General features: G+C 41.3%; 1 protein-coding gene across 2 annotated transcripts in view; it reads right to left on the reverse strand.

The window, feature by feature from the left end:
- Positions 1 to 15,276, reverse strand: part of LOC110003007 (cGMP-inhibited 3',5'-cyclic phosphodiesterase 3A-like) — a 72,839-nt gene that overhangs the window by 13,321 nt on the left and 44,242 nt on the right. For both annotated transcript variants that reach the window (XM_065957071.1, XM_029282529.2), the window contains exons 3-5: positions 11,395 to 11,655; positions 8,810 to 8,967; positions 554 to 627 (exon numbers count right to left, since the gene is read on the reverse strand). In XM_065957071.1, coding sequence (XP_065813143.1) covers positions 554 to 627; positions 8,810 to 8,967; positions 11,395 to 11,655 — 493 coding nt within the window. The remainder of the gene's footprint in view (positions 1 to 553; positions 628 to 8,809; positions 8,968 to 11,394; positions 11,656 to 15,276) is intronic.

The following is a 15,276-nucleotide window of genomic DNA, read 5'->3' on the forward strand; positions in this document are numbered from 1 at the left end:
CCTTTAATGTCTTTAAATTTAAAATGGAAGACTTGGAAGCAGATTCTATAGGGAGTCGATACCTTTGGCTTGACTGCTTGAACTACTGACTCCCAGTTTCGACTCAAAGATGGCTCTCTTTTAACGCAAATGTTAATGTTTTGTAAATTGTACTTTGTCTCCCTTTGTGTCTCTGTTTGTAACTTTATGTTTCTGCTGCTGACTGTCTTGGCCGGGTCTCTCTTGGAAAAGAGGTTCTTGATCTCAATGGGACCAACCTAGTTAAATAAAGGTTAAATAACAATTAAAATAAATAGTCCAAGACACAGACAAGTTTCTCTGTTGATTCAGAACAGTCATTGTTCCTTTGGGTTTAATGCAGAACTTTTCTTAATAGCTTTGAAACATCCACTGTTTTCATTAGGCTCCAACATCAGCACATTGTTATGGATATGTATGGGGGGGGGGGGGAGTAGAGACAGTGTAACATAATAAATATGCCCATAAAAACTCTTCTTTTGTTTAAAAAAGGAAGAAGTAGTTGTGATAGAAAGAAGCCAGGCTGAGGTCATACCTGGCCGTGGTATCCTGTCTCCCTTGTCCATGGAGCCCTCCCCATGGCTCAGTTTGATGTAAGGTCTCCCACAGCTGTGAACAAAAAGGTTTAGCAGGTTAGACATGATCATAAAAGGGAAATGTTTTATATAAATCCACAGTGTGTGACATTGCACAATGTAAGCTGCAGAGGAAGATAATTTAAATCATGTTCACACAACACAGTCAATGCTAAAGGCTGCACACAGAAATGTTTCCATTATCAGAAAAACAACACATAATCTGGGTGGATTTTATCTGCAGATCGTACATTAACATTTCCAATGTCCAAATGTTTGTTGACCAATCTGCATTTTATGGATATGGTGATACCTGAATTACACTCGGAATCTCAGTTATGAGATTTCTGCTGGTTCTATTGGCAGAACAAAATGTTAAAAACTAGTGCAGACATGAAAATCAATAAAAAAATATATATAATTAAAAAAACACATTGGAACTAATACCGAAGAGAGCGTGTGTTTGTTTGTAGGGCACAAAGTGTGTGTAGCCTCGCCAAAGAATTGGGAATAATGCCATTCACTACATCTGTCTTTGATGTCGAACCAGTCGTCAGAAGTTGTCGAGAAAGAAAACTTAATGGGACTCCTACTGTGCTGTCCCCGCACAAACAGACGCTGCACAGATGCTCGAAAGAGAAATACTCATTAATGAATTTAATGGATGCGCACATTAACACAATGCAACGAGGATAAACAAGAAAAACAAATGTGAAACAGTTGCCTGACTGGCACTGTTATAAATGACTCATTAGAGAAGGATTGAGACCACCATCTTTAAGATTTATGACAAAATCAGCATGAGACACAGAAACTGCTTACCACACGAGCGATTAAGCATAAATCAAACAGCAAATATTATTCTAATGGAAAGAGTCTTGAGCTGGCCTGGACTGGTTAGTTAGCTGTGTGACACCGTGGGGAGCCTCCTGAGCTGCTCTCAACAGCTTTTCCATGTTTCTCCACTGAGGCCTCCGTCAGGCTGGAGGTGGTTCCAATTAAAATACCTCTCCCTAAATGTTGTAAAACTTGCCTTCTCAGGGCAGGAAATGCCTGCCGTTAGGGCATGGTGTCACAGAGAGCACAAAGGCCTGTAGTGTGTCTATCTCCTTCTGATAAATTGTTTCTTGAACACTTTTGAGCGGTACCCACCCTGCCTAATGGTCCTGAGGCCCCAACAAAGGCAGTTCTGTTGTGTTTGCATGGCCCGGGATGGAGTACTGTGTGTAATGTCTAGCAGGTGTGGAATATAAAATAGTTTGATAGTTTGGCGGGCGAACAGTTAGTACACTATTGTCAGGGGGGTCTGGGCACGCAGCAAAGTTTGGCTTAAAGAGCTTTACTTTTAATGAAAGTTGAAGAATTGGCCTACACTCGTCCTGTTCTGCTAATGCAGCGGAAAGGCTCCAGCTCCTGACATGAAGCCTTCAGCACTGAATGTAAATAAGAAGGAACAGCTGTTTCCAGAAGATGAATCTGTCAGTGACATATCAAGTCGGTGTATTTATTTGCACGTTTAACAATTCAATACAAACAAATAATCTCAAATCTTGGTTTAAAAGGTGCAGCAAGAAGAAGAATCGTATAAGATGTGCCCCTCTTTCACAAGACATTAATTAACAAACACATAATTAAACAAAAGTAAAAAATAAATAAAATAGCTACAGGTCAACTCGTCTCTTCCCCACACGTGGAGGAAGAGCTGACATTTGGATAAGGAGGGGATCCCATCAAATATGTATGGAACATCTTTTAGCCTCTGAGTAACACTCTAAACAGGCTGAAGGAGGTGATGTCCCATTAATGAACACAGAGCCTTGAGTAACAAATCCAGAGAGAGTTTGACTTGAACCCACCCACTAGAACCTCTGTACTGTACATGGGGTGCGACCTAACCGCTAGGCCATTGGTGCCCCGATCCTGCTGTCTTTTAACAGTCAAACATATCACACACTGTGAATCTTTGCTGTGGAAAATACGAACAAAGGCTGTCTCGGCAGGCACTTAGTTTTACACCTGCCCTGTGGCAGCAGTTAAGCGATGACAATTAACTATTTAGAAATAACCAATGTTCTCGCAGGAGTGATGGTCTTGTGTGCTTTTGTAGAGACGGAGGCATACATATTAATTTCATTCTGTTTGATAAACAGCTAAAGACTCCCCACAGGAGCTTCAAATACTCATGTGCAACCAATATAGACCCATCATTCATACGCCTATATCCGTAGAGAACTGAAAATAGGCAACTTTTACGCCTTAAGAAACATTAACGGTGTATTTTTGGCATTTTATTTTATGAGCGATTGAATATTTTAATAAATTAATAACTGACTAATTAGCCCATCTTTTCCACTCCAGAAAGCCCTTTTTTAATAGCCTATGTTTGTGAGTTTGCAGGTATTTAAAGTAGGTTAAATAAATCATTTTATGAAAACATAAAATATTCAGCAGTGCGTGAGAATAAACTGTAGGAGAAAAAAGTGTAGGTTTATGTGTTTTCTTTGCAAGAGTAATCAAATGTCAAAGGTATCTTACAAAGATAAATACACCTAAAGGGAACCGTCGACAGTCTCTTAAGTAATATAATCCCTGTGCTCTCGGACACAAGCACCTCAGCATTCTAATGAAAAAACCTGAATCAAGAGAATTACCCTGCAAAGCAAAAACTGTATAAATTGCAGCATTGTCTGCTATTTCTGAAAAAAACAGTCCTGCTGCACCTCCTCGGCCCATGCTGCTTATCTTAATGTATCGAGTCATGCAATAAGCTTTGGCTGGCCTCTTGGCTGCAGCTTGCTCTCAGGTTTTATACTCAGCCACTCAAGAGTAGGTTGACAGATTACCTTTGGTCCCAAGCCTAAGCGGACAGTGTCCAAGCCACGATAAACACAGCAGCCATTATTTCGGCTTCCAGTAATCTACCTACTCTCCAGCCAGATGACGTGAAGCAGATAACAGCACAGTGGCCTGGGCCGAGGAAAATGGAAGGTATTCAATCGCCCTCTTTTAACCGAGTCTGTCTTGATAAAAAAGCAGATATTGTAGCTTTGAAGTTGGTGTTATTTCTTCTTAATGCTGTACGTCACTGAAAGCTGACATGATGGAAAAAAAGAAGGAGGAAAAATAGGAGCCTAATGTCCTAATTAAGATTGTACAGATTTGATGATGGAGCAGAGAGAAGGCAATTGAAGCCATGTGTTCATTTTTTCTCCATGTGTTCTCCCGCTTCCTCCTCCCTTCCAACCATTTTTATTTCTCAGTTTTCCGAGAGGATTTTATATCAAAGATTGTTATAGCTGTTTTACTTCATCTAAAAAATAAAGTATTTGTTTATTATCTGAGAGAAAATAATGCAGGTTACAGTATCAAATTACACAAATACTCTTCTATTCCTCTTTTTTGTTGTCTTGAAGCTCATTTGAGAGATGACGTATTGTGTCTCAACAGCAGCATGTATTTGTCAGTAGGCATGGGCTCTGTTTACGTGTCTTTAAGCTAGCTAACTGAAGACTTTACAGTTCTCTTTTTCATTCAAAGCATCTGGCTCTCATCCGGATGAACACATTTTAAATAAAGTGTTACTCAGAAGAGAGCCCACTCAGCTGCAGTAAACTAAACCCAGAGACTATCTGTTCTCTCCTGTTGTGCCGGTACGAACCCTGCCAGAAGAAGCAGCTGTGACTCTGTGTCTAAGCATGTGTGTGTGTTAAACTGTGGGGTTGTGGTGACTGGGGAGAGACCCAGGTGTTTGTTTGTACTCACACCACCATAAGTGGCGATGGCTGGGGCCCCGCTGCTGGGCCGGGCTGAGCGTTAAGAGAGCAGGCGACACGGCTTTGTGTACAGAATCTGCTCGGTGTGCTTACATTTACGAAGCTCGTTCAAGTATCACACTGTCATCGTGCAAACATAGCCAAACAAGCCACTGACTGACGCAGCCCACACACTTCTTTGGAGAGCTCAAGACACAAAACAAAACATTCTGCAGAGCAGTGAAGTAAACGATATAATTTAGAGCTGAAGGCTGGATAAACTGAAGTCATCAGCTGCAGACTTTTGTATTAGTTCTCTGGTTTATTATATCAATTTCATGAAATGGATTAAGTGCTCTGCAGTCTTTTGCACTCTTTAATTTATTCATTCATTCTAAACTTAATGTTGAACTCAAATCATTAAAGGTCATATATTATTATCCCTTTCAACCAGTTTAAATAAGTCTCAGAGCTCCCCAAAGCGTGTCTGTGAAATTTATTGTTAAAAATCCACTCGGATCCTGTATTTTATAATGCCTATAAACCCCTCTATTTCAGCCCTGCTCAGAGCAGGCTGTTTCTGTGTCTGTAGCTTTAAATGCAAATGAGCTGTCTCTGACCACGCCTCTCTCTGGAAGGGCTTGGGTGGCTTGGGCTTTCATCACTCCATGCCCTATTGTTTAGAGTCAGAAGGCAGACTCAGAGGGCAGAAAAAACACTTAACTATGGGAGAGTCACCCACCTGGGGGAGGGATTACGTCCCGTTGTGATGTCACAAAGGGAAAATCTCCAAACGGCCTATCTGAGCACATGTTTTCTAAAAAGTGGAGCAGGCAAAAGATGGAGAGGATTTACTTTTCTCATAATTGGGGTGTCGTAGACGGACTAGGGCTATATATTAGTGTTTTAAGTGTATTTTATTTGATATATGACCTTTAATGTTTCTGCCATTTAAACTGTCCAGAGATAGAAAAAGCATGATTGAAACTAAAGAAAAAGGACAATGCTCAGTAAAGGACTAATGGTCAATGCAGATTGTGTTCTATACACAAACTAATAATGGCGCAAAGGACAAACACATGCACGTTGAACTCCAAACACACCACATGAACATTTTTCACATGAACATAAACACACATAAAGAAGGAAAAAAATTATAATGTTAAACATTTAGTAACCAATTTTACTAGAAAATACACATAACCTTAAGTATATGGAAACTTGAACTAAGTCTTAAATCAAACTGTTGAACATGACACATGTGATTTCTAAACATCTCATTCTAAAACCATAAGCATTAATATGCTACTACATGAGCCACCCGTCTTCTGGGAAAGCTTTCCACAAGACTTTGGAACCAAACTTTATTCAGCCACAAGAGCAAAAGTGAGGTTTGGGACTGTGTTATGAGATACTTGCATGTATGCATCCAAATTCATCCAGCAGTGTTGATATGGTTAACATAAGGGCTAACCCTTCTTTGAGAATAATTAACTCACGGACCTTGTTTGTTCATGGGGCACTGTCATGCTGCTAAATTGAACGGCATTTCCCAAACTGCTGCCACAAAGTAGGAAACAAACTACTGTGTAAAACCTCAAATATCACTGTATGCTGTGATGACAAGCATTTTTCATAACTGGAACAAAGTAGCCATACCGTGAGATACAGACCAGACAAAGAAAGAGGGACAAAAGTATCCAAGACTTTTGAACTCAAAGTCTACACATAGTCACAGTATTGCAATCACTTTAGTTTCTTTTGTGCCACATAATCAGTCTTGATAGATGCAGCAAAATACCTATCACCTACCTTTTAAAAGAAACATTAAGAAATCAGGCCTTGCACTATATGTGGAAAAAGGTGAAGAAATATTACATGTGCATGTCTGCAAGTTAGTAAACTTGAGCTCTGACAATCGCCTGTTTAGTCGAGCCCCATGTTTTTACAGGAAAGGTTTAGTTTTATAGTGCAGCCATAATCAGTTAATAGCATCATGAAGAAAACCTCCTCACAAAAGAAAACAAATTAAACAATATGCTCGAAGAAGGGCTGGCTGCTTCTCTGGAAACAACATGGATGAATGAACCTGTGACAGATAAGAATTAAAGAAAGATGTAAGATACACAAGAACTGATAGGTACAGCATGATAGCCTCTGGTTACCAAAGAGGAAAAGAAACGTTGCAGTTCTTGTGGAAGCATACATTTTCTTCAATACTCCAAATGTAGTGTCTAAATTAATCTGAGGAAGGGGAAAAGGCCATGCACTTACAGAGTCATGCCTCATTTACATCCACAATATCCACTTTAACGTTTGTTACAACTTTTTAGAGGCGAGTTATTTTGTATGTGAAATGCTGTGCACAATGAATAACTGTTTCTGCATGTCCATCTGTGAGCTGATTTAAATCTCAAGCGCAGGGCATAACCTGTAATCTGAGGTTTTGAAGCAAAAAATAAACTTGAAAAAAATGTGCTTCCTTTATTCTGGAATAAATCTTGTGAAATTGAAAGCTGTCTTGATAAAAGCTTTGAATTCTGAAAGCGAGGAACAAGATGCTATACTGCATCAACATCTAAACACAAACACTTTACCCAAATGCCTTTGAAATAACTTCAGACAAAGTGGTTGTCAGGTGAATCTGTATTGTTTGGATCCATGCAGGCTGTCCTCCGTCTCTCTGAGTCAGACTTCTTTCTGAAGTTCTACCAAACATTAATATTTAAGCTCCTGCTTCAGTTTAGACATCAAGACAACTGCTCATATGCAATATTTGAAAATCAAAGGGACTCGGAAGAACAAAATAAGCACATCAGCATATGAACCCACCCTATACTAACTGCACTCTTAGTCTTGGTGCATCACGAGCATCTTGTACAGTTCTGTGCAGCATATAGACTCTCAGAAGCATCTGTTTTACTTTTTAAACCAACGCTGGCCATCATCTAGAGACGTCCGTGCCTGCAACACAGACTTGACAAGGGAGAAACTGAGGAAGGTAGATGAAACATGAAGAGACTCTTTCTTGTTCAGGCATAGTAAATATTTTAAAGACAGAGCTGTCTGGTACTTCTTGTGCACCCACATCATAAAAAAAACACTGTACGCACGGAAACTCATTTTGAGTACACGCAACATGCACAGCTGACACTTCTCAAGCTCGCTCTCCTTTTTCTGCCACTTAAAAAAAACAAAAACATGATTTCCCCCCGGAGGCTGCTCTGAGATAATCCAAACATAATGTCACAGTAATCACAGAGTAATTGTATGGAATGCAATCCCTGCGCTAATCTCAGTAAATGATGCTGAAATATTTCACTTAGTAATAATTACTTCTGTAATAAATTAAGGTCCCGTGTTTACTCTAGATTTTAGACATCAGTGTGATTTAATAGCAAAACAGAAAAGAGCAGAAACGGAAAAAATATTTATGTTACGTTTAAATCAATAATCGTGACATGTCGACATCATCACAACGATCAGAGTCCTATCTGAACACAATGGAACTATCAGGACAGATTTTCTCAGCAGCTGTTGAAGAACGAAACGCATCCAGCCATAAACCCTACCACACAAAAACATGTTTCACGCACACACAAACCCATTGATGCACGGATAAAAACATCAGCATTCACACATAACCTCCTCCATTCCACAGAGACAGAAAAACTCTGACAGGGGGCACCGGTGAAGCCTAATGGTTAGTGCATGCACCACATGTGCAGAGGCTACAGCACTTGAGGCCGTCGCGGGTTCAACGCGACCCCTGACATTTTCCGCCTGTCAACCCCCTACTCTCTTTTTCAAACATTTCCTGTCTCTCTGCGCTGCCCTTTGTAGTAAAGGTACAACACAAACTTCAACACTAAATCACATATATTCCATGACATCACATACAAACAGATCTGAACCTCGATGCCTCTGTGTAGCGAGAGTCTCTTGTTATCTTCTGCACTAATGTGCAGAGTCGATGTGTGTCTCAGTTATTCAGGTTAATGTGTTTGCCTGCGGGGTTTCTTTCCATTCTGGCTCCCCCTGCAGATACATCCCTCTCCCCAAATGCTTCAGTGCTACTGTTCACTCATGCTGAAATATTCAGGAAAACTACAGCCTCACTGCTGGGAATAAACCTCTTCAAAATGATGCGTCATACTCTGCTAGCCATTGTAGGAGTCATCTTTAATTACTTGTATCTCAGTTTCGGGACCTCAAGTGTAATTTGAACAGCGGGATGTTATGGCTGTGCATCTAACATGACAAACTTGTTTTCAAAAAACTGCTTTGGGGGAAGAAAAAAAATAACAAGGCAATCAAACAATAAAGCCTGGATGTGCATTTGATTAACCTATACAAATAAAGAGTAAAGTTTCTGAGGATAGGAGAGGTGTTTGTAGAGAGAGAGAGAGAGAGCGATAGAGAGAGAGAGAGAGGGAGTGAAGCATTCATCTTTCAGTCAGGTACCTGCAGGTGAGTGTTTCATGGTACGGTTTGATGCTAGCACTGCGGTCCCTTCGGACAGGTCCTGGCTCGATGGTAGGCAGACCTGTGGCAGAGGTGGTGGTGGTCCATGTGGAGGAGATCCTCCTGAGAAGGCCAGGGTGGAGACTCCGCCTCAGACGCTGCGCACACACACAAAAGAAAATACATACAAACACAAAGTTTACGAAAGTGTAAAACACTTCATCATCTTTTTAAAGTAAAAGAGTAAAAATCCTCATCTTGGAACATAACTGTAATTCTGTTTACATTGAGTAAAAAGCTCTAAAATCCTGCAAGATCAATGTTGTGTTTTTTGTTCGCTTTGTCTGCAGTCAAATGGATCACATAAATGGATCACAATTGTTTTACATGAATATGTCCAAAATTTAGCAACTAATTCAGGAGATATAACCTGGTAAGTCCGTCATAGTTACAGACATTTGAGTTTTCTGTGCTTTGGATTGAGAGAGAACACTCCAGACATCAGTGACTGGGAATACATGCAGGCAGCTGTGCTACTGATGCCTCTCAAGCCAATTTATTAGACAGAGTGTAAGTATTGAACGACACAGATGCATTTCATCATAGAGCCACCAGCTCTCTGCCTTGCTGCCTCTCATTTCTCTCCGTCATTCTCTTTTGTCTGGCTCTCTCGGTCTCTTTCTTTATCTCTTTGCTTTGCTCTTTCTGTGGGATTCCCAGTGCGCTGTGCCCTTGTGATGCCTCCATCTGTTCAGTGCCATGCAGCAGCTTGGCACAGCAGCACTCAACATGGCAGGCTCTCTCTCTCTCAGTCTTCTGCAGGGTGACCTAGTAAAGTCGCCTCAGAATCCTGAATGAGCTTATTCACTGCAAAGCGTCATAGACTGAGTGCTAGCACACACACACGCACGCACGCACGCACGCACACACACACACACACACACACACACACACACACACTCATGAACAGTGTTTGTTTAGGGCTCTGAAGTGCACTTCACTAAATTCTCTTTTCAGGCTGCACCTAAAACGCAATAATAGGGAGAGAAAACTGTTTTAGCTTGTGCTCATTTCAGTTTCTTTTTAACCAATTTGTGAATGCAAATGCATATATATATTAATAAATCAGACACTGCTACAACGGTCTAGAAACATTAGTACAAACACAATTTCTGACACATTTGTGCATATGAAATAACATAACATAATGCAGATCCTAAAACCAAGTATCTACCCAAAGAAAAACAAAGAAAACAAACAACGTCACAGACAGAAAAAAAAAAACTAATGTGTTTTGTCAGTATTGGCTCAAAATTCTCAAAAATGTACATTAACATCAACTCAAGATGTTGACGGTGGAACAGTGGTGCGTTGGTAGGATTTTACAGCACCTTTCTTTGTTCTCCAGTGAAAACCCTGCAGACTCACACAACAAAAGCACAAGCACACATACACACACTTACCCGTTGGCAAGAGCCTGGCTAAACCAAGCCATCTTTAGAAAAAAAAAAAGAAAAAAAAGAAGACAAAATACAGCTGCTGCTCCTCAGGTTGATTCAAGTCTATGATAGACTTATATCAACAACTGTTTAAGTGAGATCATTGTAACTTTAAACATTTTAAAAAACAACTTGTATGAGATATTTCTTCTGATGCTTTTTTTTGCAGCACAGAGAACATGCCCAGTGCCGGACTGAAAAAAGAATTCCTAAAAAGAGCTTGAAAGGCATCAGTATGCATCGCGATGAACATCAAACTCTTAGTCAGGAGGAAGAAAAGCAAGCACAGGGCTTTCTACTCCTGTTTCAACCAGCTCAACTCCTGCTTTTAGTCTCCTCTCGGGCAGTTAGAGCGGGGGATTTTGTCCCTTAGGACCACATTCTTAATGAGGGCAGTCTCACTGGCCACTGCGCAGGCTGAGTTTGTCTTAGCTACTTTTACAAAGTTCAGACGCTGTATAAATACACCTGTCAGCCAAGTGCCTGGCTTGATGGCCGAGAAGTCATCAAACACGAGCTTCCTGGAATAGGAATCCTCCTTGGAGAAATAACTCGATCCATTATCATAGTGGGGGTCCAGCTTGTTTGACACACACCCGTCCATCTTTCTTACCTTTTAAGAGGTGCGTTCACCTTCATACTGTCTTCCGTTTCGACTCACATACATAACGTACACACATACACTGTCTGGCTCTGCACATCCGTCATGTTTACACAGCTGTGGCAATGAAAGGGAGAACAGTGCTCGGAGCAGTCGACGCTCTCTATTCTCTAACATTACTCTATGAAAATGCACTCCTTCACTTGCTCAAAGCTCTGCCGGAAGCCCTCATTAGAAGAAAACTGGGCTGCAAGATTAACATGTTTGGAGGGCTGCATTGTGTATAAATCATATGGCCGTAACAAGGTGGAATGCATTTCCCTAAGGATCTTTCCAGAAGTTTCCAAAAAAGTATGAACTTGTCGAGCTTCTTTTCATGAACACTTCTGGCTTTATTATTCGTGTGAAATTTCCTCCCTTGGATCTACGAAAAGAGCAAAAACAAAGTGTAAATCTTGACGCTTGGTCTTTGTTTATTTCCTTACCTTGTGGATGGATGTCTTCTCTCCTTTCTCAGGTCCCTCCTCTGAGTCAGAGAGGGTGTAGGCATCGCTGGGGTTGAGCAGGGGAGCAGGGCGTGGCCGGTGCAGCGGCTGGAAGGTGAGTTGCGTGGTGAGCAGTTTGCTGACGGCCCGCAGTGAGGTGCAGGTGTTGGGGGGCAGAGCAGGGTCAGCCAGCAGGTCTGTGATCAGTCCGTGGGCCTCTCCCATCACTGCTATGTCCACCATGACAGTGGTGCCTGACGACTGCAGGAGGACAGAAGAACAAGAAATAAACATCATGGCTGCTCTATCTGATGTGAGCAGAGTTGGATGGAAATTATCACCCGACTACAGTTTCCTGTGTTCTGGTATTTTTCAGAGCATCGTTTGGCTTTTTTTTTGTGTTCAGTCTCACTCGAAGGAAACATGTGGGGGTCACCATGACATCATGATGACAAGGTTTGCGGTCTATTGTGCTGTACTTGCAATTCATGAGAATTAGGTTTGCTGGAAAAACAACATCATGATGCAGATTTGTAAAAAAGGAAAAAAGTCAAGCTTTGTCAGGTTTGTCCATAATAGCAGAAGAAAACATCTTTTGAAATGTTTGTTGACTTGAGGTGGGATTGATTCCTTCTTATACATTTCAGGTAGTCAGGGAATCTAAATGCTGATTGGCTTTCATAACACATCGCCAAGCAGATTTATGGCTCAAGTAAGGGCTGTCTCCGTGAAGGAATTTCTACAAAGTGATCCAGGGTGGCTCAATTATTGCATACCCTCCCCTTTTATTTATTAAGATTTTTTTTTTTTTTGTGACAAATCCTGCAAGGACTTGAGAAACTCATCACCTGGGAACAGATAAGTTTCATGCCTAGAAAGTAAAGGTCCACTGTTTTAAGAAGGGGAAGGTGGTTGAAAAACTCAGGTTCTCACAGTCTGGAACTGCCATGTCCTCTAGCTCAGAGCAACCAGTCAAGAAGCTCTTTGACTTGACGCCATCCAAGGTTCCACCAAAGTCCAAGAGGCTTGGTTCACCAGGGTCGACAAGTCTGTCCTGCCCGGTAGAATCAAGGCATGGATCTTCCAAAATTCTATCCTGCCTAGAGTCCGGTGGCCTCTGCTGGTTTACACAGTTCCACCAACAACAGTAGAGTCCCTCAAAAGGAAGATCGCTCCCCTTCTCTGAAAGTGGATGGGTCTTCTAAGTAGCCTCAGCGGTGCAGCAATCTATGGGGCAAGCAGTACCTTACAGCTCTCCGATGCGGATATAGTGGACAAAGCAACAGTATCCGTTATACGATGCAATAATGAAAATATTTGCCTTTATAACAATGCTATGTGTAGTTTAACGGTATCACAATATCAACAAAAGAGCGGAGAAGAACATACTGGAGAACAGAAATGTAACGCAGCCGTTTAAATAGTTACAAAGAGATCGCAGCGGTTGTGTGCATACAGTCTATGTATCGTGCACCAGTCACAGGATATAAATGTCACCACTTCTGCCATTGGCTCGAGCTGAATTTTCTGGACCATATAATTTCCTGCCGTGTTCTCACATCAGCTCTCTCGGATTTGCTGTCGAAGAAATACTAGGGGTCTGGTAGGAGAAACTCCGAGTGAAATCTGAGTGAAAGATTCGACTGTTTGCGTTCACACATACAGCTCCTCCTGGAAAAATCAGGAGTTTTTTTGCAAGTGTGAAAGCCCTAAAAGACAAATATGAAATTGACCACATGGATGAGTATGTGAGGTTTAATGTTGAGCCACAAATATATAATATATAATATAATAATATATATTTTTAAAGATTTATTTTTGGGCTTTTTGTGCCTTTAATGCAGAGATAGGATAGTGGATAGAGTCAGAAACCAGGGAGAGAGAACGGGGAATGACATGTGGAAAGGGGCCACGGGTGGAAGCGAACCCGGGCCTACCGCTTGAGACGAGAGTCTCAATACATGGGACGCGCGCCCTAACCATTGCGCCACCAGCGCACCCCACAAATATATAATTCTTCTACTAATATATCATATAACAGCAATGACAGAACACCAGCATAACAAGTCATTTTCCAAAGTGCACTTATCTCCAAAAAAATGGCACACAAAAAAAGGATATCCTTCAACCAAAGCCAAAATGAACAATATGAAAATAAGAAATATAGCCAATTGATTTTGGACCGCTGCTATGGAAGAAATATTTAATCCCAGTTTCAGACTGATATCCTCCAAGCTTTCTAGATTGTATTGTATTTGTAATATTTCACCAAGGAACACACACACGCACACACACGCACAAATTTTCTTCCAACAAAAGCCTAATTATTTACCATATATGGCTCCTTTTAGCGCTGAGAAACAAAAACATGTGGAGGAGAAGAAAGTGCTACTTCACAGTCCCAGGATTTATCATACTTCCAGTCTTCTAGACATCTGGAAAACAACATGAGGTGAAACATGTTCAGCACGGCAGTTAAAAACGTAATGCCTAATGAATGGACTCATTAGCAATGTCTCAGCAAGAACCTGACCTTTGACGTCCTCAGTCCTGACCCCTCAAACAGCCAACAGACACTCTCTGTTTCTGACCGTCTGACCCTACAGCTTTAAAGGCTCCAGTGAGTGTGAGCGAGATCTGAACAACTCCAGCAGGTCACTGTCGGGCTGCCAGCAAACATATGTAACATGCTGACGAGTTCTCTTTTTCCTCAAAGAACGTGATCAGATTTCTCTCCCCCCAATATCCCCATCACTTTGGCACTGGCTGCCAGGGACCCAGACTCTTAACTGTTTTTTTTTTTGGATGAGTGGCAAGACAGTGACGTTTATTTTTTCTGTCACATCAGATTAGTCACTTTATTTATACAAGTATCCTGCCGGTCTGCCAAAATTCCAAAAAGCATGTGTTCCCCAGGTGAAAGGGCAGTCCTCCATGATGACACACATTACTCGATAAATTGGACGCATGAGCAGCATTGGGACCAACCTAATCTCTTCAACAGACGCCCTGTGGGAAAGCTGATGGAACATTTCTGGACAGACAACTATTGTGCTCCTCTCATCCCCTCCTTTCTCTTACATCTTCTTCTTCTTCTTCTTCTTCTCCCCTTTTCTATACCCTGCTCTAATGCACGCTGCGAGGAGAAGATATAAACACCTGTCTCTCAGCTCATTTGCAGGCTGATTTAGGAGTTTGCTAAAGAGGGGGTTTAGGAAGAATAAAGTCGCTGGAGCCCATCTGGCTTCTTGTCAGCAGGTCCAAGCAAACTCATGTGTAACTCCTTTCACCTTTTCTCCTTGATCTCACACAGTAGTAAACTTAAAAGATGAAGGGGGGGGGGACACAAGTAAAATACACAAAACTATACAGTGACACTGGCATACAAACAAATACAGAGCATAGGTCTGATTTAGAATTGAAAAATCCCATAGGTAGATGCAGACAAACAGACTTTTCAGGGATGATTATATAGTGTCACAAAGCTTGACTCACACTGCCATTGGACCTGAAAGACCTAACAAGTTGAAGGAATGATGTGTTCTGGTTTGTTTTTAGACATGGAGCAAGCCTATATATGCCTGACAAGAGAAACACAGTGTGGTGAAAGGCTGCATTCATGTGTTGCATTTTCAGATATGAGCTTTGAGACACTACATAATCATCTTGCTGACACTGAAAAAGGACCAGCCATTTAACTTAAAATACAATATCTGTCCGTTACACTGTGAAGGGAATTAAAACCTCACCACCTTTAGAATTCCTTCCTATGAACCACTCTACAAAATGCTATGCTGAGCTACTTAATAATACAGACAAAAAGCAGAATAAAAAGAAATTAGGGACCATCTCTGGCTCAAGCTTTTATGAACCCTTAAAAGT

Source organism: Labrus bergylta, chromosome 7 (genome assembly GCF_963930695.1).
Source record: "Labrus bergylta chromosome 7, fLabBer1.1, whole genome shotgun sequence".
Taxonomy (NCBI): Eukaryota; Metazoa; Chordata; class Actinopteri; order Labriformes; family Labridae; genus Labrus; species Labrus bergylta.